The 26578-nt window shown below is 36.5% G+C and overlaps 17 protein-coding genes across 17 annotated transcripts; 9 read left to right on the top strand and 8 right to left on the bottom strand.

The window, feature by feature from the left end:
- Positions 1 to 382: 382 nt before the first annotated feature.
- On the top strand, positions 383 to 2635 carry LAM6 (Lam6p; the record flags this gene model as incomplete). The annotated part of the gene is made up of 1 exon (XM_022821284.1): positions 383 to 2635. One exon carries the CDS (start codon positions 383 to 385, stop codon positions 2633 to 2635), a length of 2253 nt encoding a protein of 750 aa, XP_022677661.1.
- Positions 2636 to 2886: 251 nt separating this feature from the next.
- Positions 2887 to 3474, bottom strand: RFU1 (Rfu1p; the record flags this gene model as incomplete). Its single annotated transcript, XM_022821283.1, has 1 exon — positions 2887 to 3474. The coding sequence occupies one exon, from the start codon at positions 3472 to 3474 to the stop codon at positions 2887 to 2889; it is 588 nt and encodes a 195-aa protein (XP_022677660.1).
- A 477-nt stretch (positions 3475 to 3951) lies between these two features.
- OTU1 (ubiquitin-specific protease OTU1) lies at positions 3952 to 4875 on the top strand (the record flags this gene model as incomplete). The annotated part of the gene is made up of 1 exon (XM_022821282.1): positions 3952 to 4875. One exon carries the CDS (start codon positions 3952 to 3954, stop codon positions 4873 to 4875), a length of 924 nt encoding a protein of 307 aa, XP_022677659.1.
- Positions 4876 to 5043: 168 nt separating this feature from the next.
- BUD20 (Bud20p) lies at positions 5044 to 5547 on the bottom strand (the record flags this gene model as incomplete). Its single annotated transcript, XM_022821281.1, has 1 exon — positions 5044 to 5547. The coding sequence occupies one exon, from the start codon at positions 5545 to 5547 to the stop codon at positions 5044 to 5046; it is 504 nt and encodes a 167-aa protein (XP_022677658.1).
- A 636-nt stretch (positions 5548 to 6183) lies between these two features.
- RPL10 (60S ribosomal protein uL16) lies at positions 6184 to 6846 on the top strand (the record flags this gene model as incomplete). Its single annotated transcript, XM_022821280.1, has 1 exon — positions 6184 to 6846. The coding sequence occupies one exon, from the start codon at positions 6184 to 6186 to the stop codon at positions 6844 to 6846; it is 663 nt and encodes a 220-aa protein (XP_022677657.1).
- Positions 6847 to 7124: 278 nt separating this feature from the next.
- Positions 7125 to 8579, bottom strand: KLMA_70036 (uncharacterized protein; the record flags this gene model as incomplete). Its single annotated transcript, XM_022821279.1, has 1 exon — positions 7125 to 8579. The coding sequence occupies one exon, from the start codon at positions 8577 to 8579 to the stop codon at positions 7125 to 7127; it is 1455 nt and encodes a 484-aa protein (XP_022677656.1).
- A 26-nt stretch (positions 8580 to 8605) lies between these two features.
- On the bottom strand, positions 8606 to 10039 carry KLMA_70035 (uncharacterized protein; the record flags this gene model as incomplete). Its single annotated transcript, XM_022821278.1, has 1 exon — positions 8606 to 10039. The coding sequence occupies one exon, from the start codon at positions 10037 to 10039 to the stop codon at positions 8606 to 8608; it is 1434 nt and encodes a 477-aa protein (XP_022677655.1).
- A 1220-nt stretch (positions 10040 to 11259) lies between these two features.
- Positions 11260 to 12024, top strand: SEC53 (phosphomannomutase SEC53; the record flags this gene model as incomplete). Its single annotated transcript, XM_022821277.1, has 1 exon — positions 11260 to 12024. One exon carries the CDS (start codon positions 11260 to 11262, stop codon positions 12022 to 12024), a length of 765 nt encoding a protein of 254 aa, XP_022677654.1.
- A 116-nt stretch (positions 12025 to 12140) lies between these two features.
- Positions 12141 to 12824, bottom strand: FMP32 (Fmp32p; the record flags this gene model as incomplete). Its single annotated transcript, XM_022821276.1, has 1 exon — positions 12141 to 12824. The coding sequence occupies one exon, from the start codon at positions 12822 to 12824 to the stop codon at positions 12141 to 12143; it is 684 nt and encodes a 227-aa protein (XP_022677653.1).
- A 356-nt stretch (positions 12825 to 13180) lies between these two features.
- On the top strand, positions 13181 to 15001 carry FMP25 (Fmp25p; the record flags this gene model as incomplete). Its single annotated transcript, XM_022821275.1, has 1 exon — positions 13181 to 15001. One exon carries the CDS (start codon positions 13181 to 13183, stop codon positions 14999 to 15001), a length of 1821 nt encoding a protein of 606 aa, XP_022677652.1.
- Positions 15002 to 15084: 83 nt separating this feature from the next.
- On the bottom strand, positions 15085 to 15840 carry BOS1 (Bos1p; the record flags this gene model as incomplete). The annotated part of the gene is made up of 1 exon (XM_022821273.1): positions 15085 to 15840. The coding sequence occupies one exon, from the start codon at positions 15838 to 15840 to the stop codon at positions 15085 to 15087; it is 756 nt and encodes a 251-aa protein (XP_022677651.1).
- Positions 15841 to 16749: 909 nt separating this feature from the next.
- SIC1 (cyclin-dependent protein serine/threonine kinase inhibiting protein SIC1) lies at positions 16750 to 17205 on the top strand (the record flags this gene model as incomplete). Its single annotated transcript, XM_022821272.1, has 1 exon — positions 16750 to 17205. The coding sequence occupies one exon, from the start codon at positions 16750 to 16752 to the stop codon at positions 17203 to 17205; it is 456 nt and encodes a 151-aa protein (XP_022677650.1).
- A 312-nt stretch (positions 17206 to 17517) lies between these two features.
- Positions 17518 to 19581, bottom strand: RGD2 (GTPase-activating protein RGD2; the record flags this gene model as incomplete). Its single annotated transcript, XM_022821271.1, has 1 exon — positions 17518 to 19581. The coding sequence occupies one exon, from the start codon at positions 19579 to 19581 to the stop codon at positions 17518 to 17520; it is 2064 nt and encodes a 687-aa protein (XP_022677649.1).
- Positions 19582 to 19810: 229 nt separating this feature from the next.
- KLMA_70028 (SelT/SelW/SelH family protein) lies at positions 19811 to 20218 on the top strand (the record flags this gene model as incomplete). Its single annotated transcript, XM_022821270.1, has 1 exon — positions 19811 to 20218. One exon carries the CDS (start codon positions 19811 to 19813, stop codon positions 20216 to 20218), a length of 408 nt encoding a protein of 135 aa, XP_022677648.1.
- A 503-nt stretch (positions 20219 to 20721) lies between these two features.
- Positions 20722 to 22023, top strand: EMP47 (the record flags this gene model as incomplete). Its single annotated transcript, XM_022821269.1, has 1 exon — positions 20722 to 22023. The coding sequence occupies one exon, from the start codon at positions 20722 to 20724 to the stop codon at positions 22021 to 22023; it is 1302 nt and encodes a 433-aa protein (XP_022677647.1).
- Positions 22024 to 22178: 155 nt separating this feature from the next.
- SWP82 (Swp82p) lies at positions 22179 to 23777 on the bottom strand (the record flags this gene model as incomplete). The annotated part of the gene is made up of 1 exon (XM_022821268.1): positions 22179 to 23777. The coding sequence occupies one exon, from the start codon at positions 23775 to 23777 to the stop codon at positions 22179 to 22181; it is 1599 nt and encodes a 532-aa protein (XP_022677646.1).
- A 647-nt stretch (positions 23778 to 24424) lies between these two features.
- Positions 24425 to 25651, top strand: PEP4 (proteinase A; the record flags this gene model as incomplete). The annotated part of the gene is made up of 1 exon (XM_022821267.1): positions 24425 to 25651. One exon carries the CDS (start codon positions 24425 to 24427, stop codon positions 25649 to 25651), a length of 1227 nt encoding a protein of 408 aa, XP_022677645.1.
- Positions 25652 to 26578: the final 927 nt, after the last annotated feature.

The raw sequence follows: 26578 nt of genomic DNA, 5'->3' as shown, positions 1-26578 counted from the left end.
TCATGACCATGATCATCATTAAAGTATGTATGTTAATTGACTAATAAGTATATTATCGGACCCTTCCCTTTTGACTTTGTGTATATATACTCTTCGCCTTTCATATTTTTAAGCTATTACCATTTTGAAGAAGCATAGTCACATGAATATTATGTGGAAAATACAGTGCTATATAGTGAAATAGAAGGAAGACCAAACTGATCCGCACTTTTGCTTAGGTGAGTTTTTATAAATTCAAAGGAAGATTTGGGGTGCTGACTGATATACCCTTCAAAAACAACTGCAGGTATATAACTGATAGTGGGAATTATACCAATCGAGAGAAATAAAGTACTCACTTTAGTTTTTACTAAAGCGTCCCTTTTATATTACTTCCTATTGAATGGTACCATTTGATTTGGAAATGGATACTGCAAATAAAGTCTCTTCAGATGAATCCAATGATAGGAGACAGTCTGCATCGTCCTCCGTTTTTCGGACGCCATTACAGAAAAGTGGGAGCGCAGATGCAGCATCCTTGAAGTCGACTCCTGCGGATCCTCATTTGACGGAAACGAACGGACAAAGTACCTCACTAAGAAAATATGAGGAGAGTTCTGACAAAAGGAGCACTAGGGAGCAATTATCAGATATTATAATACAAGACCAATCATCAATGGATTCGCAATCACTATCCTTACATCTAAATGGTAACCATACCGTCAATCATAGCCGAAGCCAAAGCCGCAGCACTATCCTAAGTAACACAAAAGATGAATCAAAACCTGGACCAGAACCAGAAATTCTTGCTCATAGGAGAGAAAACTCCGGGACGATCACCGTTTCTCAATTGAAGCCAAAAAATGAGCTACCTGTCGGGAAGCCTTCTGTATCACTTTCGCAACTTGATTCTTTTGATCCAAAACGCTACGTGAATGAATTCTATGCAGACACTCGTTACCGATTTTCTACTGATAAAAGGAACGAGGATTTTCACGCCTTATTCCCTAAGTCACCGAAAAGTGAGCGTCTACTTGATGACTTCAGTTGTGCATTAAATAGAGAATTCTTAATTCAAGGTCGTGTTTACATCACACCGGAACGAGTATATTTCCATTCAAATTTATTAGGATGGGTAACATCATTGGACATTGAGATGAGAGATATTGTTACGTTGGAGAAAATATCAACTGCCGGTTTGTTCCCAAATGGAATCTGCATTCACTTGGCTAACGAAAAACATTACTTCGCTAGTTTTATTTCCAGAGACGCAACTTTCAAGTTCTTGGAAATAATATGGCACACTAGAAAGGAATTGGATTATCTAACACTGAAACCAGAACAGCTTGCTCTGAATCATTCGAGATCGTTAAACGACTTCTTAACTGGCACTACAAGTACTTGCCCTCCAAGTAGATCATCATTTGCGGATGATGGCGATACAATAGAGAGCGCAATAATGTCGGTAGATGATGATTTTCCCGTAAACAGGTCGTTAACTAGTTTGAACGAGAATCCTGAACGAAACTTCTCAAATGATACCGACGAGTATGCGTCTGAAGATGAATTTGATGAAGAAGATGAAGATGAAGAAGAGGATGAAGATGATGAGATGAATATAAATGTAACCTCTAACGATAAATATGCCACCCTGCTATATGATGAAGAAGCAGTTGCCAGTGATGCTGAAGATAAGTCATTACGAAAAGTGTTTAAGCTAAAGAAGAAATCTAAATTTCATTATTCGGGACCTTATTATTTCAAAGCGACTGAATTTATGTACAATCCAGAGGATAATAAAGAAACCGTTCTTGCTGAACTGGACTTAAAAGCCCCTCCAGGTGTTGTTTATCAATTAATGTTCAGTGAAGAATGCCCTGATTTTCTTATAACTTTTCTAAAGGCCCAAGATTCTAGTCAGATCTCAGAGATTCCGCCATTTGATAAAGCAAATCCTGAAGGACAACATTATCGTGAATATTCATATGCAAAGGCTTTAAGCTATCCTGTCGGACCAAAATCCACTAAATGCCTAGTGTCAGAACATATTCTTTATTGTGCGTATGACAATTACATCAACATTGTCAATACTACAAAGACCCCTGATGTACCAAGTGGAAACAATTTCAGTGTTAAAACTAGATACTTGTATCGTTGGAAGGATAGTACTAGCTGCGTACTAAAAATATCTTACTGGGTGGAATGGACGGGTAGTAGCTGGATTAAATCTATGATTGACAATAGTGTAAAATCTGGACAGGCGGAGGCAACAAAAAGGTTGGTTGAGTTAATCCATGAATTTGTTAACAATAATGTCGAAGAGACAGAGATGAGAGTAAATACTCAACCAAGAAGAGGATCTCCTCAAAGCAGGAGGGTTAGCAAAATGTCTTCAAAACCAGTTCTACCTCCTGTTGAAAAATCTGAACTGCAGACTGTTTTGGAGAAAGACATAAAATCCACCTTAACAAAGGATAACGCAATTTTAGTATTGTTGGTTTTTATCACTTTTTTATTGATATTCAATACTACGTGTCAAGTTCGAATAATACGGAAACTCAATAAGTTAATGAACACAGGAAGCATATCAGTTGTGGATGAAATTAAAGACATTTTAAGCGTTTATAATGAACTTCCGATTTTACAAGAGGATTAATAGTTCATATTTTTTAGCATTCATGGTTTCCAGTTAAGCGTGATACGCGATGATGATTTATCATATATCGTTCTTTTTTTCTGCGTTTCAGTTAGGGAATAATAAATCCAACTGTAAATGATCGAGTGTTGCTCGTTTGAGGAATGGTATCTAACAGTCGTACTACTGGAAAGGAACAAATTGTATATAGGTGTTAAATGCATAAGTATACGATGAAAGGTTTATTCTATAAATCGAGACTGGTGTTTAGTCTACAATGCAGGCATAGTATGAGAAAGCTGGGTATGTGAAATGTTGAGTTCCGGCAATTCTGGATATTCATTCGTCGACGACACTGTTGCCGTAGAAAATCTGGAGGGATTGTTGTGGAACCATCTTATTGACTGATTGAATTTTTTCTCATCAAAAGTGCTTGGAAGTTGCACCTCCTCAACGGCTGTACGAGACGGTACCACAGCCTGTGGACGCGTTGATGGCTTCGTGTACGCCGATACTGCTACATTGCTAGCTAAAGAATGGTGAATTGCATCAATTTTACCCTTCAATTCTTCAGTGATTTTCATTATAGCAGGTACTTCGAGTTTCAGTAATTGCAAGTACTCCCTTCTGTTCAGTGAATCCACAGTTGTGTTAACTTCGGAATGATGTATCAGCTTGTTTAGGCACAGATCCAAATATCTTAAGTAAAGTAGATATGCTCTTTCCATGTCGTTAGACCTCGCACTTTTCTGTGCTTCTTCCACAATACTGATGCAGGTGGTTAAATACAATTTTAACGGCACGTTGGCATTGAATTTGTATTCTAGAGCTTCTTGTTTTAATTGCGAACTGGAACGCATTTTCGTATTCAATATAATATGAAGTAGTAGTGAAACGAAATGATAGGTTTTCAAAACCTCGAAGGTAAGATATGTTATTTAATATCTCATAGAATATACAGTATCAGGAGCTTGATATGTATGAGGAATTTACGTTTTTTAGTGTCTTAAACTAAATTTCTTTCTGAAGATCATCTTCATCTCATCTCATCTCATCTCATCTCATCACATATTTTGACATGAAAGATTCTTATGTGGTAAAATTGTTTGCGGTGGTGCACGGAGTTTCAGGCAGACGTATTATTTAGAAAATTGAGGTTGACAGCGGTCAAAGTAGTGAATCTATGGAAAAATAGTAAGGGGAGCTCATTTATATGTATAAATAACACCTTAAGGCATTATAAGGCCAAGAGAGCATACAAATAAACAAAAAAAAAAACTGGATTTAACATTGAACAATTCAGTGGCTTTATAATTTGAATATCAGTTTCCGTACTAATGAGAGTGAAAGTTTCTATACCTGGTAAAAACGACAAGATTATCAACGTGGATGGCGATTGCGACTTAGAAACATTTCAAGGAATCATATTATCAACCTATGATGAAGATATATTATTGGGTGGATTAAGATTTGGATTTCCACCTCAATCGCTTTCGTTTCACGGCAACGAATCCAAGATGTTGGAAGATTTGGGAATTAGCAATGGTGAACGTATTATTATTACACTCCCATCTTCTGCCGACGCAACGAAGAATATAAAAAGTGGAGTATCTGCCAATGAAAAGAAGAAGGAATCATCCGGAGGAGGTATCATAGATTCCAAAAGAGTTCTCCAAGTGCATGAGGTGCCTGATGATAATTCGTGCCTATTCCATGCGATATCTTACGCTGTTTATAAAGATATATCTCTTTCGGCAGAACTTCGTAATATTGTTGCATCAGAAGTTAGCAAAGATACAATCACTTATTCTGATGCAATTCTTGGTAGACCCAACCGCGAGTACAGTCAATGGATTACTAAGCCATCATCATGGGGTGGAGGAATTGAAATTGCAGTGCTATCAAAACACTTACAATATGCGATATATGTGCTTGATATGGATGCTTGCAAATTCGAGAAGTTTAATGACGAATTGTTTAATCTATTTATTATCATCGCTTACAATGGTGTGCATTATGATACAGTGGAAATAGTTGATGGTGCTCAACATCAGACGGTATTTAATGCAGACGACGAAGACACCTCCCTTATCCTAAAAAGAACGGAGGAAATTGCAAGAAAGATGAAAAGAGAGGGGAAAACTTTCAACACAACTAGAGACTCAATATTATGCAATACCTGTGGTAAAACTCTTGTGGGAGAACGTGAGGTCAGCAAACATGCAGAAACTACAGGTCATGTTGATTTTAGACAAAAATAGTTTATTTGCCGCTGTATCTTTATCTATAGAAATATGAAGTCCTGCTAGACGATTTTCTTGATTTTCCGTTTATTATTAAGGTTTGAGTCCGTGTCTTTGTAATATACATTGCTGGTAATTGTTATAGAAATAAAGATGTACATGAAAGATTATGCAAGTTGATAATTTTTAATCAGCCATTTGAACTTCTTCCTCCGTTGCTGCCACCTCTTGTTGCTTTTGGTCCTGAACAACGCTATCAAGATATGGTAGAGTCGATTCCGTAGTGCTTACGTTAGCTAAAGAAGACTTTAGATGGGAGTCTAAAACTTTTTCGTTTTCTTCCTTCTGTGGACCAACCTGGGTCTTGATTTGCTCCACTCTAGCCAAAAAGCGATTCAAATTGTAACCAACCGCGGCATTTGCAACCTCCTGTGTATATGGAACGCCCTTCAACTCCTTCACTCTTCTCTTGTGCACCTTTGTCTTCAAATGAGTTTTTAGAGCATATGCAGTTTCAAAATATTTAGCACAGTGTATACAGTAGTGTTGCCCTAGACCAGGTTTGGTCTCGTCAATAGGCTGATTCAGTAGGCCATCAATTTGTTTTTGCGACGCTAACTCTTCGTAAATCAAGTCAAGATCCTTAGTTCTTCTTTTTGTCTTGTAACGTTTAACGGAGTATCTGCCCATCTTTCAATAGTATTAATGCAAAATTTGTCAGCTTAATAAGTATTACCTTAGGTGTGATTTTCCCTCCTTCAGCTGAGTAGTTCTAAAGTGTAATTCTGTTGTCTGTACTATGGAGAGATGAGCTAGCCATTGTCAATATATACACATGTAGGATGCATAATATTAAAATTTTCTTTTCAGAAAAAGAAATCACAGTCTATAGAAATGTTAGCGAAGATGAGGATAGATGTGTATTAAACCAGAGCATGTGACGTGTATTCGCAACACCTATAGGACTGTTATCTACAATCCGTACACCATAATAATTTATTAATTTTTTAACTAGCTCTTTTCTTTAAAAACAAAACTTACACGAAACCGGAAAAAGTAATTAACTAATCGCACGTGACCAAATGGTTTTAATCGCTGACTTTTGCCTGATGCACATTTCCAAACTTTTTTGTCTGACAAATCCACAATCAATGGGGCACGTCTGAGACTTAGTGTTAATTTTGAATAAAAAGAGAGAGGAAAATAGTTTAAAAAATATAACAATACCTCTTCCTGACTTTATTACAAGGCGTACTTTTGTTTAATATAGATTTTGCTTTAAGCTTAAGAAGGACGATCACCTAACACTGACCTAATTAGTACAAAATGGCTAGAAGACCAGCTAGATGTTACAGATACCAAAAGAACAAGCCTTACCCAAAGTCTAGATACAACAGAGCTGTTCCAGACTCCAAGATCAGAATCTACGATTTGGGTAAGAAGAAGGCTACTGTCGATGAATTCCCATTGTGTGTCCATTTGGTCTCCAACGAATTGGAACAATTGTCTTCCGAAGCCTTGGAAGCTGCCCGTATTACTGCTAACAAGTACATCACCAAGATGACTGGTAGAGATTCTTTCCACTTGAGAGTCAGAGTCCATCCATTCCACGTCTTGAGAATCAACAAGATGTTGTCTTGTGCTGGTGCCGATAGATTGCAACAAGGTATGAGAGGTGCTTGGGGTAAGCCACACGGTTTGGCTGCCAGAGTTGATATCGGTCAAGTTATCTTCTCCGTCAGAACCAAGGACAACAACAAGGAAACTGTTATTGAAGCTTTGAGAAGAGCTAGATACAAGTTCCCAGGTCAACAAAAGATCATTATCTCCAAGAAGTGGGGTTTCACTTCTTTGAACCGTGAAGAATACATCAAGAAGAGAGACGCTGGTGAAATTAAGGATGATGGTGCTTTCGTCAAGTTCTTGTCCAAGAAGGGTCCATTGGAAGAAAACATGAGAGCCTTCCCAGAATACTTCACCAAGGCTTAAACTTTTTTGTGATGTCGTTAAGTAATAAAACTGGAAAATTCACATTATGTATTCTTAGATTTAGAGTATACTTAAGTTGTATTTAAAGTTTCAACATCATTTTTTAAACTTTTCAATGCTTATTTCAATCTCAACTAGTAAACCAACCAGGAGCAGCACTAGAGAATTTGAAGAGCAAAAATTCATTCAAAGTAATAAACTCAGTTATATAAGTTCTCTTTAACAACTGTTCTAAACTATAGAGCTGTTAATGTACTAGCATTGTATGATTTCACTTTTCATTGCGATTCTGATTTTTGAACGAAGAGTATCTGATCTAATGTCGTCTTTTTTAAATCAAATTTATGATAGTTCCCCAAAGTCATATAAGCTACCTTAGTTTTCATTCTTTTCTCAAGGCTCGAAGGCAATATACGTCCTCTTCTCTTACTAGTGAGTATCGAAGATATACTGAATATATGTTCAATATGCGTTGATGATACAGCAACACTGTCAATAATTTGGTTAAATAGAGTAAGAATAGGACAGTTTCGGATATCTTCCCATATTTTGTGGTGAACGTCCCTCATTGTTAGTAAGAGATACTCGTATTCACTGAGAAGGTTGCCATTCGAGAGTTTAAACATTCCTGTGGCTTGGTCATATTCAGTGCCAATTTCCTTCATATGTTCTTCTGTGTAGCGAACATGAATTTTATTGTACTGTGAATTGAAACTCTGTACCTCTTTTAGGACCATTGAATAGAATATATATTGGAAATGAGACTCGCTCACTCCTTGGTTATCAATTGACTCGCTGCCATCATCAAAAACAATACTCATAATTCCAGGAATTCGAGGTCTTGCCATGTTTTCGTTCGTCGTTTCCAGCCGTATATTGAGCATTGGAAATAAAATACCAGTAATAATGTCACTGATGCGTTTAGAAAGAGCATCGTTATTACTTTTATTGTTCCCCTCTTCATATTTCAATCCTAATTTTTCCATTAGATAAGGTGAATTTCTGTACCCACAATTGAAATAGCTGGCAACCACCAATAATTGTTCTTTTTCATAAGATTCGATGTACTCCTTGATTTTACTCAAGAACCTCTCAATTTGGGTCAAAATGATTGTTAATCTGCTGTCATTATTTCTATTTTGCATTTGCTTTTTGTTCAATTTGGACCTTAGTTTCCAAACGTGAGGCAAGACTGTATCTTTATAACTTCTTAAAGCAGACAGTAAGTAACGAGAAGTAGTTTCTGGACTGTTAAAAAAAGAAGTAATAGTTTGGAATGGTTTTAGTAGAACAATGTAGACTTTAATACATTCAATGTCAGATTCATCTAATAATGGACTCAACATTCCTTCTTTCATAAGATTTAGTAAACATGGGGCCAAGAGTAATAATCTCTCAAAAGAGAGAACCGAATATGTCCACCTAGTTTTGACATAAGGGATCAAACTATCAATATCTCCGAGATTTCTTGATTTGGTAAAGGATTTGATTATTTTTCTGATATTTGGTTTTCTGCATTCAATCTCTAGACGATTAATCGCTTCTAGTAAGCTATGAGCACCAGATATAGATGACCTAGCATCATCAGAATTGAACAATTCGTTGTAAAAAATGTCGTAGACATCGGCAGAAGTACTACTTGTACTTTCATCGTTACGGTCATCATCATCATCATCATCAAGGTTAATTTCTTCTATTAGCGTATCGCCTTCAATATCAGTGTCAGTATCCATATCCAAATCTTCACGTTCAGAAGGGTTTAAAACAACTTTATGATGACTAGTAAGAAACGTCGAAGCTTTACCTTCTTTTCCAGGGCTTTCCGAAACCCCGACAACATCTCAGAATCTAAAACTTTAATCTTGGTTCTTTCTTCGTTCTGTTTTATTATCTGTTGTTCAATTGATCTATTTCCAGGCTCAGTGACAAGTTTACTATTGACAACGTTCAAAGAGTGATTAACACAGTTCACATGTAGCAACCTGTCAGGACATTGGGTTGTTAACTGGAGGCAGGCGTTTTTTACTGCACTTGCATTATCTGCCGCAGAAGAAACAATTAGTTTATTCAAGCCTGAATAGTTAGAAATTACTTGCTGTAATTGATCTTTGATTGCAGCAGAAGAGTGATTCACAGTTTCTGGCATACCTATAACAAAGCTCCGTTGCTTTTTTTGATAACGATCCCAAATTACTATAATAACCCCAATGAAAGATCTGAGCCTGGTATCTGACCAATGGTCCAGAACCAAAGAAACATAGTGCACGTTTGACAGATCTTTTATTCTGTTAATGCATTTCTGTTCGAATTCTTGCTTATGAGTGATAACCAATGGAGAGTCTAAAATGCTGTTTCCTCTCTGTATTTCTCTTAGCAGTAAATTATCAATTTCGTTGACATTATCCTCAAGTAATTTTTTCATGTTTGCAGAGTTACAAGCTGCTTGTTTTGAATCTGGAACAAGCTCTTTCAATTTCTTTGACACTTCTATTACTGCTTTATCATCTGCGAATGACATTGGTTGATTTGTCGAGTTCATGATAAACCAAATGTATTCATTTGGTGTCATTGTCTTTACACCTGGGTTATGTGACAACGTTTCTGTATTCACATGCGCAGGGTCTTCCCAACTGCAAGAACCAATATAGGCTTGATCTGGATTGCAGCCAATTGAACATCTATAATATTTAGACCCAGATTGTGCGATATGCTTCTTAAGAATTCTAACAGTATTACCATTTTGATGCTTCTCAACTTTTAAAACCATTGAGCATAGCATGCATCTGTAAAGGTTATTCTCGGTATTTTCTTTAAAGTAACTCCAAATAGGCTGAACAATGCCTTTATAAGGTCTTGACCTACAGTGACTCCACTGCATACTGTCTACATTACCTTTGTAAACTTTCACATTTGGAAGTTTACCCACCAAAAGTTCTTGGTCAAAAGAAGATGGGAGCTTGCTGTTTCCTTTCCACTTATTATCCAGGTTGCTTTCGAAATCTTCTTGGTCAATGAATAAAGAAGTGTCTGTGTTTGTAGCAGAGCACATTTGAGTCTTGTGAATTTTTGTTGGCCTTTCATAAGAAAGGCTTTCACAATTGGGATCATCGCCAATTTCCGAAACAGGGCTCATTAATTGTTGGTCATCGAATGATCGTTTCTTAGTCGGAGTTGAAGTGCATACCAAGTTCATCGTGACGAACAGCAATCTTTTGGTTGAATCTGTTTTCTTTCTGATATTGATGGTTTAGAGACAATGAAAGAAGTTATTCCTCATGATCAATTGTGATTTAGTTGATGGGCGTCTACTTTATAACCTTGATCTTGAAAGATTGTTAAACCTCAAAAAGTGTTCGAGACGCCAAACGCGAAATGAACATTAAAACGAGAAAACGTTTGACATAAAGTAAAAGTTGATCCACAAATTATATCACTTACTGTTGGCGACTAGAAGTTATGATTGCGGTGACTTATCAGCCTCAAATTAAACCATTGAAATGAAGTGGAATTGAATTTCGTAAATTTTAATCTTGATTTAGAGGATACACTAGGGAAACGTAAAAAGTTCGCGAAGCTAGTTAGATGAACAGCACCAGGGATTTCAACAGATATCAAGTAGGATTAATAAGGGTGCTTATTTAGAACGACACAATAATTGTGGATAAATTTCTATTCTTAATTAGGAATAATTATTCTTCTACATTATGCTTCGAGCACACATCGGTTCAAATCAGCGATTTTTTTATTTCTAATAATGATAATAACACAGAGAGGAGTTTACAATACGATTGTAGATATGTAACTCAGGACGCTCTTGACAGTTATACATCAGATAATAGTACCAATAGTAGCTAGTAGAGAAATTTAATATTCAGTTTTTATTACTTTTAATTTTGCAATCCACGTGATAAAATACTTTCCTCATGAAATTGAACCCTCCAACACCCAAAAAAAAGAACAAATTTAGTAGTTATGAACTATGATGATTCCGATAAAATTGTCAATGGTTTGTGCCATGTGTCTTGTTCTTTTTCCATATAATCGCCATCACCAACACCATTGTCATTTGGTTGTCTGAAAGATAGAATAACCGTAGCGGTTAATACCTGCGGAACACTGTGACGCGATGTATTGTATATATCTACATACTGTGCCAAAAACGTTCTACTGTATTTTCTAGCACCTACTGCCAAACATTTAGCCTTTCTATCTTGGACACGTCGTCGTAAAAAAAAATGTAAAATTTCAATTTCGTGGTCAAAGTAATAAAAGCTTTGTTAAAAAGATATAGTATTTAATTGTCAAATAGATGTTCGTGTAATACCAAAATTTTAGATTGTGAAGAATCAAAACTTCCTTTCTAGATTGGTGATACCTAATCAACAAGTCGTCACCGCCCCATAATACCACACAATGAGTATCCCAGAATTTGCATACAAGGAAAAACCAAAGACCTTGGTCTTGTTTGATGTCGATGGTACATTGACACCAGCCAGATTGACCATCTCTCCAGAAGTCAAAGAAACACTACAAAAACTGAGACAAAAGGTTGTTATTGGTTTTGTTGGTGGTAGTGATCTATCCAAGCAATTGGAACAATTAGGTTCCGATGTCTTGGATCAATTCGACTATGCCTTTTCTGAAAACGGTTTAACTGCGTACAGACTGGGCAAAGAGTTGGCTTCTCAATCTTTTATCGACTGGATTGGCGAAGAACAATACAACAAGTTGGCCAAATTTATCTTACAATACTTAGCAAACATCGACTTGCCAAAGAGAAGAGGTACTTTCTTGGAGTTCAGAAACGGTATGATTAATGTTTCTCCAATTGGTAGAAATGCTTCCACTGCAGAAAGAAACGAATTTGAAAAGTTCGACAAGGAACACCAGGTTAGAGCTAAATTCGTCGAAGCTTTGAAGAAAGAATTCCCTAACTTGGCTTTGACCTACTCCATTGGTGGTCAAATCTCTTTCGACGTTTTCCCAACTGGTTGGGACAAGACTTACTGTTTGAGACACGTTGAAAAAGATGGCTTCGAAGAAATTCACTTCTTTGGTGACAAGACCGCTAAGGGTGGTAACGATTATGAAATCTATGTCGATGACAGAACTATCGGTCACTCTGTTACCTCTCCAGATGACACTGTTAGGATCTTGAAGGAATTGTTTGATTTATAAATCCAATTCCTACCAAATAACTAAAATATGGATGGTTGATTTTCCACATTTTACCTATAGATTAAATATAAAATTTAGAAGTTAATAAAAAAGCCTAATTCTCATCTTAATTTTACTCAAGTTAATAGTCTTACGTATGCCAACACTAAGGCGAATGTACCTGTACAAACACCTATTAACCATTGCATGACTTGGGTTTTAACAGAATCAATCTGCATTTTCATATTTGTCACTTCTTGATCGATTCGAGTGTCAATTTCCTTAATTTGCATGTCATGATGACTACTTTCTTCACGAATACGTCCTTTCTCCAATGACAAATCTAATTTGAATCCCGCATTCGCCTTAGTGATCTCTTCTCGCAACTTATTTCTCATAACCTCTAAGTCTTTACGTATCCTTTCATGTTCATTTTGTAAATTGTGAATCTCACTTTTATCTGCAGTGAGCAATTGTTCCCTAAGTTTAGAAAAATCAACTCGCTGCTGGTATGTTAGTTTGGTAAGCTTTTCTCGAGAGGCAAGGTCTTGCGATACATGAGCCACACCACCGCGTAGAGCATCAATCATTATGTTTACAATTACGTCCGATTGTTGTTCCGAAAATTTCCCTTCGCTCATCAAGCGTTGTTTGAAGTGGTTTGTATCTCTTATATGTACAGTTTCCATATTATCTTGTAGAACTGCAGTGCTTTGAATATTCCGAAACTGGATAAACTGATGCCTGTATTTTGGTCCGTGTGCAAGTCCGAAATTAGAACTGGCTTTCCAAAGAGTAGAAAGCTTCATTAATGGTCTCATTTCCTTTTCTCTGATATACCGAATTTGTAATTGACAGGTATGTATTTACCTTACAAGTTTCCACAACTTAGTTTAACAGATGTGAATGTTTAAAGCAAAGGTCATCATTATTATGTTTTATAGTCAGTCATGCAAACAATTATTTATTTAAACTAAATCATTAATATATATGCTCAATTTCTGGTTTGAAAATTTAAGAATTAATTTGTTGAGCATAACGAATCCTGAGATTTTGAAGGTCAAACACAGTCAAACAAGAGCACCTGTTACTTTAATTATCAGAGTATTCAAGCCCAGCGAAGGTCTGCTGTAAGAAGTAAGAATTAGGTTCTTCAGTTAAGAGCAAAGCGTCTTTGATGATTCGCTTCATAGGATGCTCTTTACCAGCTCGCGTTTTGCGGGCAAGTTATCCAAAGAATAACCGTTTGATAACTGTCGCTAACTTTCACAGCTGCATTAGACTTTCAAAGAATGAACCCAAATACGACGATGCAGAAATTATAGGTAAACGTTTGACCAAAGATAACTATGTGGGAAAGCGTGACAAGAGCGAATATCGTTGGGATGATAAACCCAATGCTCTAGCAGAAAAAGAATACATAGATAGAATGGAGAAGCTAGCCAAAATATATGCTGTATTCCAAGGTGTTTTACTTCTTTTAGGTGTTGGTGCCGCAGGAACTGCATATATGATGTGGCCACAAATCAAAGGCTGGTGGCTATCGAAGGATATACGTGTTAGTGATGATGTTATAGAGAAACTAAAAGAAAAGAAAGAGCGTAAAAAGTTGGAAGATATTCCTGTAGTACCTGATGAAACACCAGACAGTTCAGTTCCAGGGTTATATTATTGGGGAAAACAATTAGATGGCGACTCAAACAACAGTTCTGTTTCAAAGTTTCCTTTAAGAGTTCCTTTCTTCAATGATAAGGCCTTAAGGGATGTTGCTTTAGCCGACACACAAAAATATGGGAATTTAGCTATCGACAAGGATGGAAATCTTTTCCAATGGGATCTAAACAGATGTGAATTGATTCTGAAAGATCAAAATTTAGTTACGGTCAAGATATCTAACGACGTCGCTTATGCCTTGAACAAAAGTGGTGATATTTTGGTGATCCCGTTAAATGATAGCCAGGCACGTCTGAGTAGAACCAGCTCCTCCAGATCCTTGCTACTGCCTTGGAAAAAGTACACCAAATACTCCTGGAAACTAGATACCAAGTCTGCTTTTCATTACCCTGGAGAAAGAAGGGTCACCTACTTTGATGTCGGTTCCAACCACCTAGTTCTGCTATCAAATGCAGGTAAAGCATACACTTGTTCTACAGGAGTTAAAACCAACCCTGACGAAAGATCAAAAGGTCAGTTTGGTATTCCCAACTTTTCACAGTTTGATCCGTATCCCACCGTGAACAAATTATACGAAATTGAATTACTAAATAAAGGTATTACAGGCGACCATATAACGTCAAGATACATTTCAAAAGTGGCTTGTGGTGACTATCACACCTTAGCAATTGATTCGAATGGTGAATTATTCTCTTTTGGATTGAATACATATGGTCAATTGGGCCAAAATATTAGCTATGATATGGAATATGTTCCTTTCCCAAAGAAGGTTAGTACTTTTAGTGGTCATTTTGACAAACAAAGCTTCTTGAAATGTGTAGATATCCATTGCTCAGGAGATACATCATATGTTGTGATTTCTTCTCAGGACATTCTGCAACTATTCAAACGCGATAGACCGCTAGCAATGGACGAACAGAGTGATATTACGTATTTTGCATTTGGTAACGGAATTCAAGGGCAATTAGGCAATGGCCACTTCAAGCATTCGCAATCTGATCCTACGAAAATGAAAATTATCAACGATTTCAAAGATTCTAATGCGAAAGTAGCAGACTGGTATTGTGGTGGACAGCACACTTTTGTGAAGTTAAAGAACGGCGAAGTAATGTGTTGGGGTTCTAACGATTGCGGACAGCTAGGAAACGGCAAGAAGATTAAATACGATAAACCAAAAGCTATCCCAAAGTTGATAGAACCCGGAGAACATTATGACAGTAAGAACGTGAGTACCTTATACGATGAAAAGAATAAATTAGTTCTTTCAAATAAGCAAGAAATAAGGGCAGGTAAGCACGCATCTTGCTTATTTTGGAAAGCATAAGCAATCCTCGATCCTTTGTAAATATTGTTATTTTTTGCGATTGATATATATTGTACATATTCTGCAGTCAACATTTGAAGTTATCATCTAAACCACTTTTGCACGAAATATATTCCTAAAATCAACAAGAGTAGCGCAACATAAAAAATCAATTTGTCCTTGAACACTCTCTTATTAATCTTCTCAATGGTTTCATCAGAAATACCTAAAGTATGTAAGGATTTAGACATTTGGGACTGCAATCTTTGAAGGACCTTATTTTGTTCTATAATATCATCGAGTGATTCCTGACCCATTTGTATAATTCTATCCAACTGTGCATTACTCCTATCAAAAATAGAATGTTCTTTTTTCATTCCCTCATATAAGGGTAGACCAGCAGCTGAATTGATCGTAGTTCGCTCATGATCTCCATCAGAAGTCTCCCCTATTCCAAATGTTGATAGTGTTTGTTGCCTTGTATTTATGTTCCTTTTATTCATTACATTATCCTCAACCATCGATGTGTCTTGACGTAATAACTGTTCTCTAGCGATCGAATTAGACAGCTTCGCCTTCAATTCCATAAACTTACTCTTCGCATCCTCATAATCCTGTGTTAACGTTTGTAACCTCGTTTCGTATTTCAACTTGGTGGCCTCGTCGTCGTCCGCATTGTTCAGTCCATACTGTTTGAGTTGTTCCTTATATTGACTAATAGTTTTCTCAAGCGATATCAAAGTTGTTGCAATAGTACCTTGAAGAGAAATGGGTGCCACTATGCTCTCCTTTTCTAGCTTTCCTAGATCTTTGTTCAACAAACTTCGCTGTTTAACAGCATGGTTATACAAAGCATTCATCACGAGTCCAAATAAAAGAAACAATTAGTTTCTCAACCTACTACCCCAGATCCTGATCGCCAATATCCTGATCGCCAATATCCTGATCCTCTAAACTCCTCCCAAAAACACTCTGCAGCTATGCTTCCTATCCAAATTGTTTTTTCTTTATTATGTAGTACTCTTTTTACTACTATATCAGAAATATTGCTGGTTTCACAGATTTAATGAAATTTTCATTAAATTAAAAATTTGGGTATCAAAAAGTTTATATGGAATGCTGGGTTTTAATCCGGAGTATAAGTAGCGCGAGGCAAGAATAACTCATCGTGACGGATCAGGAATCATATTTGCTTTTGACTGGACGAAATAGAGCTGTGTCTATTAAAAGAAGTTCCCGCGGTGAAAATTCATATATAAATTACAGATCAAATTTTGGTTAACAGATAGGGGATTTGTGACAGAAAGGCTTAAATCATTATATCTGATATCAATTAAAGCTAGCTCAAACATATAGATCCACCTATTGCCTAACCTTTAACATATAACAATAATAACTTGAATTCTAGTGGTTTGAGCATGACACCGGCAACACCTCCAAGTTCAAGGAATAAGAGGTCTGCAAGGAGCGAATCCTTGCTAGCAACGCCCGAAAGGCGCACCGAATCGGACGAATCTGGACTGATAACTCCAGGAACGATACATGTGAAGGACAGAATTCAGCCTCCTACAAGACCCACAAGTTTCGCAAGTCCATGTCAAATTATGAAGACACCAGAATATACTCCACATAAGAATAAACACACAAAACGTAGGATTGAGTTTGATCAAGAAAAATTACAACCCGTAAGTAGGGTTTTATTTGACTCAGATTTCCAGGAAGAAGTACGAAGAAATGGGTCAACTCTCTTACCTCCAAAGAGGACAGGAATGGGCTCAAGAGTATTGGATTTTTATGAAGATTCCACTGGAAAAGCGCCAATGGAGGAAAAGGATGACGGGCCTTGTTCTTCAGATTTTACTAGAAATAAGTTACCTAAGCAAATACCAGGTACACCAAGTGATAAAATAACGACATATGAACTCGCTTCAAAATGGCACAATCAATCAGGTATTGGAAAATCAGCTGCATTTGACACAGAGGAGGAAAAGGATATATATGGGCAGGAACCCATCGAAAATCCGTTCCTATCAAATGTAGTTGCTGATAAGAGTTTAAGAGAGGAAAGAAAGAAGAAGCTACTAGAGGAAGACCCTGACTTAGAGGACGCTATTACCTATGTGAATAAATCAGGAAAGGTTGTTTCTAAGAGATACATGACACAGGAAGAAAAGGAACAATTAAAACCTACAAGATTATTCGCTGATGAACTAGACAGTTCTTGAATTATTTCAAATGAACCAACTTATCTTAATAAACTTTTAAAACGGAATGGATATATAGGTACAATGCTTGCCTTGTAACAATACTAGTGTGAATACATACATATATTCAATATATATTTACTGAAATAACATGCTTATAATCAAACAGGGAGTTTGAGAATTGGGATGCTTGTTAAACGAAAGGCTTATATCGCGCACCTGCATGTTAATAATCGAAACAATGAAAATAATTTGAACAAGTTAGGAAGTGATAAGGCGATGACAAATGGGTCCAATATATATTTCAATATGTGAAAATTACTATATATTCTATCAGCCTTTTTTGACTGAATTAGAGCCTTTCCTTTTAAGTTCTTTAAAAACTTTTTTTCTGTGCTTTAATAAGTCCTGTAACAATTTATAGCCGAGGTCATTAATCGTTGGCCCAGTTGGACGAATTAAGCAATTCGCAAATTCTTGACTAATGGTATCATAAAGGTTTTCGGCTAACTCTTGGCTTTCTTCTGATTTGTTCATCTTTATAATTTCGATTAGTCTTTCAAAATGCGTAGTGATGGCGTCCAAAGTAACCATATTAGGTTTTGATAGTGTTGATAGTGCTGTGACAATTCCATGAATTCGTTGAGTTTCCGTTTGTTCATGCGTTTCGCTTGGAGGCAACTCCCTATAAAGAACCTTAAGTATATCATAGGCATCATCTGTTATCAATGCTTTGGGTAATTCAAGTAGATAGATCTTGAATACACTAGCAACAGTAGAAGGCTGTGCATTAGCGGATCGTATAACATCTATGATCTCCGCCTCTTCTTTGAAAGGCTTAATCAATAATTGTCTTAAGTGATGGACATCGTGTAATTTCACTGGTTCAGTCCAGACTACGGCTCTCTTATGATCGTTTTCCATCTCTGGATAAGCCTGATCCATATACGACAAAAGAGCGGAGAGAATGAGAGGAACAAGTCTGTTATCACTTCTGCATCTTGTCTCTAAATCAATACCAAATGTTTGATAACTTCCAGGATTATAGTAGTTATTGTATGTTATAACTTGGGGTTGGAAGAAACCAACTCTGTTTTCTTCTATTGTTCTTAGCAAATCTGCAGCCGGATCCATTCTGGACTCACTATCTGTTAACTTTTCAATCGTCAATTTCATAGTAGATATCGTATTGCTAATAGCAGCACAGAAATCTAACGTGACCTTACGCAATGCCATCATCCTATCGGATTCGCATTTTTCCATGAATGTATAATGGTCCACGATAAGTTCTTCCAAGGAGCAGCGTAACGAGTCTAGCTTCTTACATTCCCGCATATATTTAGAATCCGATACTTCCACATCCCTAACCATCTTATATAGTTTCATTTCATTTTCAGAGAAGTCTGGCTTGTGGAGGGATGCATATTTTGTTTCACTACCAACTGTGATTTTCTGCAAGTAGTTAACAATACCATTTTCTGTTTCGTTTAAACTATCTTCATTTGGATCCGAGGTACTTATATTACAGAATTTGTAAGCATATGGTTTCCATTGATATTGAAATTTATTGGAGTTCACAAATGTTGTACCAACACCGTTACAATATTTAATAAAACCATGATTCAACAAATCCTGTCCAAATAGTTCAGCATGATCAATGTCTTTTAAAGACATATGTTCCATCAAAAATTTGACAATTTCCCGTCCAGAGTTGGTGTTTTCTATGGTGAAAGAGATGAAAGGAACTTTATAAGGATGCTTTGGTAGTTTAGTTAGGAGTAACTTCAATGTTTCACGCATTGACTTATAGTCATAATCAATTCCACCAAATTCTCCAAACTTTTGATATTCTTTTTCTTGAAGCACTTTAGTTTCGTGCTCTCTTTGCAAATCTAAGGACTTCATTGCCTCTACAAGTTCATCTTCGTTAAACGTAGATCTCTTGAAATCTTCCAATACCCTGCATTTGTTTAAGTATGTTTGCTCTAATTTCTCAACATATTTCCTTGCTTTTAAGAAATTGGTTGCATTGGTTTTCAATATCTTCTCAGAATATTCTACTCGCTGCCTATGCTCCTGTCTCCATTTAGTGAAAGGACCTAAAACAGTTGTTTCTATAGTGTACGCGATTTTTAAATGAAGATTCCCTTCAGCAACCATTTGATCAATCATCTCAGCAAGGGAAGACGTGGCGGTAGAAGTTGCTGGGTCAAATACATCAACAGCTTTCTTGATATCACATAAATTCCTTCCAAACTCTACTTCATATTGCATTCTTGATGCAAACAACTGTATAAATAGATCATTTTGATCACAGCCTTGATTTAACTTCTCGAAGAGCTTATCAATTCCCGTCAAGAAATCGGGAGACCAGAAACTCTCAGCAAATGAGGGCATATTTGACAGAATTATTCTGTAATTGAGGGCTTATTTTACAGTCTTTTACGCTTAATGGATTTTGTTTTTGAATATAAATTAACGAACGCCTAGAAAGTGGATTGTGAAGTTACATTAACCATTTAAAATTAGAACTATTTCTTCGATATAATACATACTATTATATTAATGAGAAAAAAAATAAAGGTCGAAAATGTAGAGGGGCATAGCCTGAAACACCAAACCTAATATGCCATTCCCTAAGATTTCTATTGTTTTCTGTGTGAAGTGTAAATGGAACTTACGAAGCGCATGGTACTTACAAGAGTTGTTACAAACATTTGGATCAGAACTTAAAGAAGTGTCTCTGGTGATAGGTAACCCAGGTGATTTTAAAGTTCTTGGATACAGAGATGAAGGGTCTGAACCGATCCTAATTTGGGATCGGGTAGAAAATGGGGGATTTCCAGATAGCAAATATTTGAAGCAACGCGTTAAAAGATTACTCTTCAATGACTCTGTGACTGTTGGTGCTCACATAGACTCGAAAAACTCTCAAGGTTCGGAAGCATTGGTTTCTGGCCCTTCACGAGAAAACAACGCTAGCGTGTGTGCTCCTGAAGACTCATTGTCGTCTGTTTGTACAGACTGTCAGTGAAGTATAACTGTAGCATACAGACGTGTACAGACTCTAGTTCACATATATTTATATACAAGGATATCTTTTATGGTTAGGTTGTATGATAGTACCGACCACACAACGTAAACATTTATACTTTAAAAGGTAGCTTATGAGTTAGCAAATCAGTTTGCAAATGAAATGATGACTGTTGAAAGTTCTATTTCACTCCCTTTCCCCACTCTGTGAGTATGTAAAATTGTGTCAACAATTGTCGTGGATGGGATTCTCTTTCTTTTCGTTCCCACTGAATAACATTCTGGATCAAATAATTCTTTCACTATACATTTTGAAAAGAATAGAATTAGAGTATACTTTCATGATTTTACTACAATGAAGCGACTCACTACTTTTGAAAGAGGAAAGGGCAAGAGGCATACGCTAGAAAGTATATCTACTTTGTATTTTGAGCCACTGTATTGGAATTCGTGGCTAATTGAAGTACGATTGTAATTCTTTTCAAACTGTATTGTTTATAGACTATGTGGGCTCGTTGGTTATTGGTATATTTAGCATCGATTGCTATTACGGTGGCAGAAGAGTTATATGAAAGAAAGGAAACATCTGACAATGACATCTTAGATCGCTCGCATTCTTTAAGCGATTTGGTTAATATGGATAAACTCCCAAGTGAATGGAAGACTGGTGGTGACTTGGTCTTGGAACAAGGGAGACTTCGTTTCACTCCAGTCGCTTCTAGTCAGGGTTCGATTTGGCACAATTCCGATTACCAAATTAAAGATTCCTTTACCGTTGAATGGACCTTTAGAAGTGTTGACTTCATTGGTAAGTCTGAAGGTGGTTTATCTTTCTGGATCGTTAACGGAAAAAGCGTTGGTGACAACTCGTTATTCGGTGGTCCACAGAGATATGACGGTTTGCAAATTTTAGTTGATTCCAATGGGCCCGTTGGAAGTACAGTTAGGGGTATATTGAATGATGGAACCAAGAAATTTACTGAAACGGACATTTACGATCAAACCTTTGGGTACTGCTTATTGGCATATCAGGATACTGCTATTCCAACTACAGTTAGATTAAGCTACGATAGAAAAAACAATAATCTTTTAAAACTTCAAATTGACAACAGGGTATGCTTCCAGACTAGAGAAATCCAGTTCCCATCAAATGCTAAAATGAGATTAGGGATTACGGCAAAGAATGACAAAAACAAGGAATCATTTGAGATACTGAAGATGCACACTCATAACGGTTTGACGAAAGAGGTTTCCCTTCCAAATGTGAATCCAATGGAACAACCAAGACTCGTTACCAAGATTATCAACAAGGAAACTGGTAAAGAAGATGTGGTTGAAACTGATTTTATGAAAATGAAAGGTCTTGCCAATAAGGTTGATAACTACGAACTATACAAGAAACTTGATAAGATTGAGGGCAAAATTCTAGCTAATGATATCAGTATCATAAATGAAAAGCTAGAAAAAATCATTAAAACTCAAAATGATCACAGTAAAAAGTTGGATCATTTGTTGTCCACCTTGGACGTTATGGTCTCTTCTATGGGCAAGGAAGGTGAGGTGAACACCGAAGCATTCAAGGATTTCTTTGGTATGAACGATAAACTAGAGAAATTGCTCCAAGATCAAGCCAAAATTAGAGAAGAAACCAAACTAAGCATGCAGTCTGGTGGCCATGGAGTAACTGTTGATGAAATTGTAAAGAGACTCTTTATTTGGATGTTGCCTCTAATCTTGATTGTCTTAGTCATGGCATACTACACATTTAGAATTCGTCAAGATATAGTCAAAGTCAAGTTACTATGAATGCAAAAGCCTGACTGAAAAAACACTTGTACACTAACTTTGGAGCACCCATCCTTCACAAGCTTTCTATTATTGTAGTTATATACATTATTATATAGCCATAGTGTTTATAAAAAAAATAACAAAAAATATGTAAGTTCAAAATCGAGAAGCTTTCAAGGTTTATCAATAAAGGGAGGTTTAAAGCCGCTTATATTGGAATATCCTATAAAGTTCGGGTTTGGAATCCTTTTAACGGTATGCTTCTCATCAACGTTTTTAAGATCATTTGGCACAATATTCACCTCAACGTGGTCCAAAACATTTTGCAGGTAGCGAGATTTATAATAAGGAATCTGTTCTTCTGTCAATCCCACAGGAACCCCTGCTTTGTATTGCCAGAATTTTGTCCATCGACTATTTCGTACCTTTCTAACATTACCTAATACTTTATTCAATTGAACAACATCGTGCGAGCGCTCTAAATCTTTAATTTGGTTAGGTGTTAATTCCTTGAGCCTACTTGGTAACTTTAATTTATTATAAATCGGTAGCCCACCAGAACTGAAAGTCGTCGGAAGTTCTTGATTTGTGGTTGTAGGAAGCTGCGTAAATTTCCATCCTGGAATTTGGGCCAATACGTCTGTTTCTTCTGGCGGCACGTAATTTGCCTTACGACCTCTACCAAAGTTATGTGATTCAACTGGATGAGTATGCGTGCCGATTGGTGTATCAAGGGCATTGTTTTGTTGGGCAGAGGCAAACGAGTTTTTGTAGTGATATTTTGGAATTTTGTAAGCGTTACTCAATTCTATTGATCCGTGTATAGTCTGCCCAGCAATGATAGCTGTAGGATTTCCATTTGCAAGGTGATTTAAAAATTCTCTTCTTACTTCTGTAGAAGGGATTTCAGTCACCGTTAAGAAAGGATTCTCAAATTGTGGATCCGGATCGGTACTTGAATTCTGATTAACACGAATTCCATCTATACTAGATGGAGTTTTTGATTGCGACTCTAAAGTTGTGTTGGTATTAAGTGTGGTTACGTGATGCGAAAATTTGGGCTCAATAGCGTGTATCATATCAATAAGTTTTGCGGAGAGTATGTAAACTCTGTGTTGCGTTTGAAATCCCTGTTCTTTTGAAAGTTGTTCCCAGTAATCATCGATAACTCTTGAACCAGAAGCCAATATCGCAGCACCAAACACAAGAAAAGCAGATCTTGCCGTGGTATATTTAGCTGAAGTTACATCTTTTGGCAAAGCCTTTTTGGATTTTAAGTATTCCAAAAGATTATCTGGTGCATCCATTGGATAAAGGTCGGAATATTTCTGCAAAAAGTGTTGTTCGTCATCATTCAGGTTCAAAGCCTTGATTAAGTCTCTCACTAACACATATAGATTTTCTGAATTATTGTTTTCAGGACACGAGTATGAGAAAGTTGGAAATAAGTAGTTTCTACTACCTTTCAAATGTCCTTGCTTATCAATTTTAGCCTCCCCACTGAGGTCGCCTTTCCCCAAAACGTAAGAGTCATTATTGTCAGAAAGTCTTTCTTTTATAGTAAAGGAAGGAAGTTCAGGCAGCCTGTTAGGCAGTTTATCTAGATCTCCAAGTACCAAGTCAGGATTGTTGAGAATAGATAGGGTAGTTTTAAGAACAAACAGCTCGTGATTTTTTAACACGGAATCAGGTACTGGATGGAAATTTGTAACTATTTCTGACTTCACTGTATCCGTATTAACTTTGTCATCATTACCCTCTACAGAGGTCATCTTTGGTATATATTTTGCGATTCGGTTTATATGTAACCAATTAGCAAAACTGATTTGGTATACTACTTATTATTCTTTTTTATACTACCTTTCATTCAGGTCTTTGATTATAGTTTATGTTTTCTTATTGTTTTCATGCTGTTCTTGTTACTGCGTATATATTTTTTTGCTATACTCCTGTCTGAAAAAAACAAAGTCACATGAATGATAAATCATTGAAGTCCTGGAAAGCATAAGCAAGACCTTTTCATCGAGCAATGGTTATAAATCTGGAATGTAAAAATAACGTCGTCTACAATTTGTTGTATAATTTGTTGTATAGACTAATTTCCAATTAACCCAGCTTTCTAATATATCCCCTTTGTCTGTGTTTTCATGTCACATTTTCTACCTTTCCAGTCTGAAAAAAAGAAATAGTTTTAAGTATTTAAGTGAAAAGAAGGGGGTGGTTTATTGAAGTTTTGCCTCTAAACGTTAGGGGAGAACTTAAAAAAAATCTTTGGAAAGAGGAAGATAGAAGGCGACAGCATCATTATAACCTTAACACAAAGGTATTAGCTGCTGTGCTGTTGTGAAATTTCAAAAAAGGGTCATAATAAAATCCATTAGCCTTGCTAATATCAAATTAATATTAACTTTATTGTAAAATGCAATTATCTGGCAAAACTTTATTGTCGCTAGCCTCGTTGTTTATAGCGTTGCTAGACGGCGCAGATGCGAAAGTTCATAAAAGTAAGATTTACAAGGAGAAACTAGAAGACCAATTGCAAGGCATGCCATTCACTGCGCATGTCTCTCGTTTGGGGGAAAAGTACTTGAGCAATTTCAAAAGGGCATACCCACAAGAAACATTCTCCAGGGAAGGTGTTGATACCGTTTTCACTGAGGAAAGTACAAGTGTTCCATTGACAAACTACTTAAATGCTCAGTATTATACTGAAATTACGCTAGGTACGCCACCACAATCCTTTAAGGTTATCCTAGATACCGGCTCCTCAAACTTGTGGGTCCCAAGTGCTGAATGTGGCTCTTTGGCATGCTTTTTGCACACTAAGTATGACCATGAATCCTCATCCACTTACAAAGCTAATGGTTCTGAGTTTTCCATTCAATATGGTTCAGGTTCTTTGGAAGGTTACGTATCGAGTGACTTGTTAACTCTTGGTGACTTGGCAATTGCTGACCAGGACTTTGCTGAAGCTACAAGCGAGCCCGGCTTGGCCTTTGCTTTTGGTAAGTTTGATGGTATTCTTGGTTTGGCTTACGACACCATTTCTGTCAACAAAATTGTTCCACCAGTCTACAATGCCATTAAGAAAGGCCTTTTGGACGAACCTGTCTTTGCATTCTACTTAGGGGATGCTGATAAATCTGAAGATGGCGGTGAAGCTACTTTCGGTGGAATTGATTCATCTAAGTATACAGGTGATATCACCTGGTTACCAGTTCGTCGTAAGGCCTATTGGGAAGTCAAATTCGAAGGTATTGGTCTAGGTGATGAATACGCTGTCTTGGAAGGTCACGGTGCTGCCATTGATACTGGTACTTCGTTGATTGCGCTTCCAAGTGGATTGGCTGAAATTTTGAACTCTGAAATTGGCGCAAAGAAGGGCTGGTCTGGACAATACTCTGTCGATTGTGACTCAAGAGCTTCTCTCCCAGATTTGACATTGAATTTCAGCGGTCATAACTTTACGATTACTCCATATGACTACACATTAGAAATGTCAGGATCTTGTATTTCTGCTTTTATCCCAATGGACTTCCCTGAACCTGTTGGTCCTTTGGCAATCATAGGTGATGCTTTCTTGCGTAAGTATTATTCCATCTACGATTTGGGCCATAACGCTGTGGGATTAGCAAAGGCCGTCTGAACTTTATTATGTAAAATCGAAAATGATCAAGAACTTTATATTATATTCCAAGAGGTTCTTTTTCAGTGGTTTTATTGGATATTCGGATTGAATAAATTTATCCATATTATATTACCTTTTCCTCCTTCCTTTGCTATATGAATGCTAGAATAAACAAATGGATGGAAGTTATTTTTTTTATTTCTTACCATTTGAGCTTTGATCCCCTTTAAAAGTAAAAGAATTATAAGAACTAAAACTGGAACTGTTGTCTTTTTTATTTACTACAGACAAGCAGTAGACTGGCTGTAAACAGACGTCTAAATAAAATTAAAATCAAAATTTGAAGCAAGGAAATATAGTATATGTACTGCCTAACTCTTTTCAATATACTTTCACACCAATTTATGTGTATTTTTACTGTCCGATTAAGTTGGCAAGTAAACTAAACTGTTTTGTTCTTTTACCTAGAAGTATGTACGTGGGATATTAAAAGGGTTTGAAAGTAATCACTCTCATATCCCCTGTAATGTCTTCCCCAAATTTAACTGCCAGTAGCAGGGTCCTAATGCTAAAATCAAACTTGGAATTATTGAGTTTTGAATTTTAAGTTTGGTGAAGGTAACTTTTTCTTCTGTTATATCTCTTTTCTATTTTACCTTAAACAGGTAATTTGTCAACATTTAAATGATTGGCATATTATCTTGAAAAGAGAGACACAATATGAGATCGGACACAAGTTTGAACATGAACACTTATATAACAAAGAGAGAAATCTGGTCATTGCATATACTTGTAACTGTTTAATAAAAGTTTGTGACTTGTTTTCCTTTTTTTATAAATAACTTTTTCAGTTGTCGTGAGTATAGTTACAAAGAAGTAACTAATTAACTAAGTGTGCTTAAATTTTAAGGATAGTATAGATACAAATATAAAAGTTACGCAAAC

The sequence above is a fragment of the Kluyveromyces marxianus genome, chromosome 7 (assembly GCF_001417885.1).
Source record: "Kluyveromyces marxianus DMKU3-1042 DNA, complete genome, chromosome 7".
Classification (NCBI taxonomy): domain Eukaryota; kingdom Fungi; phylum Ascomycota; class Saccharomycetes; order Saccharomycetales; family Saccharomycetaceae; genus Kluyveromyces; species Kluyveromyces marxianus.
Note: the sequence above shows the minus strand (reverse complement) of the source record. Positions and strands in the feature narration are given on the sequence as shown.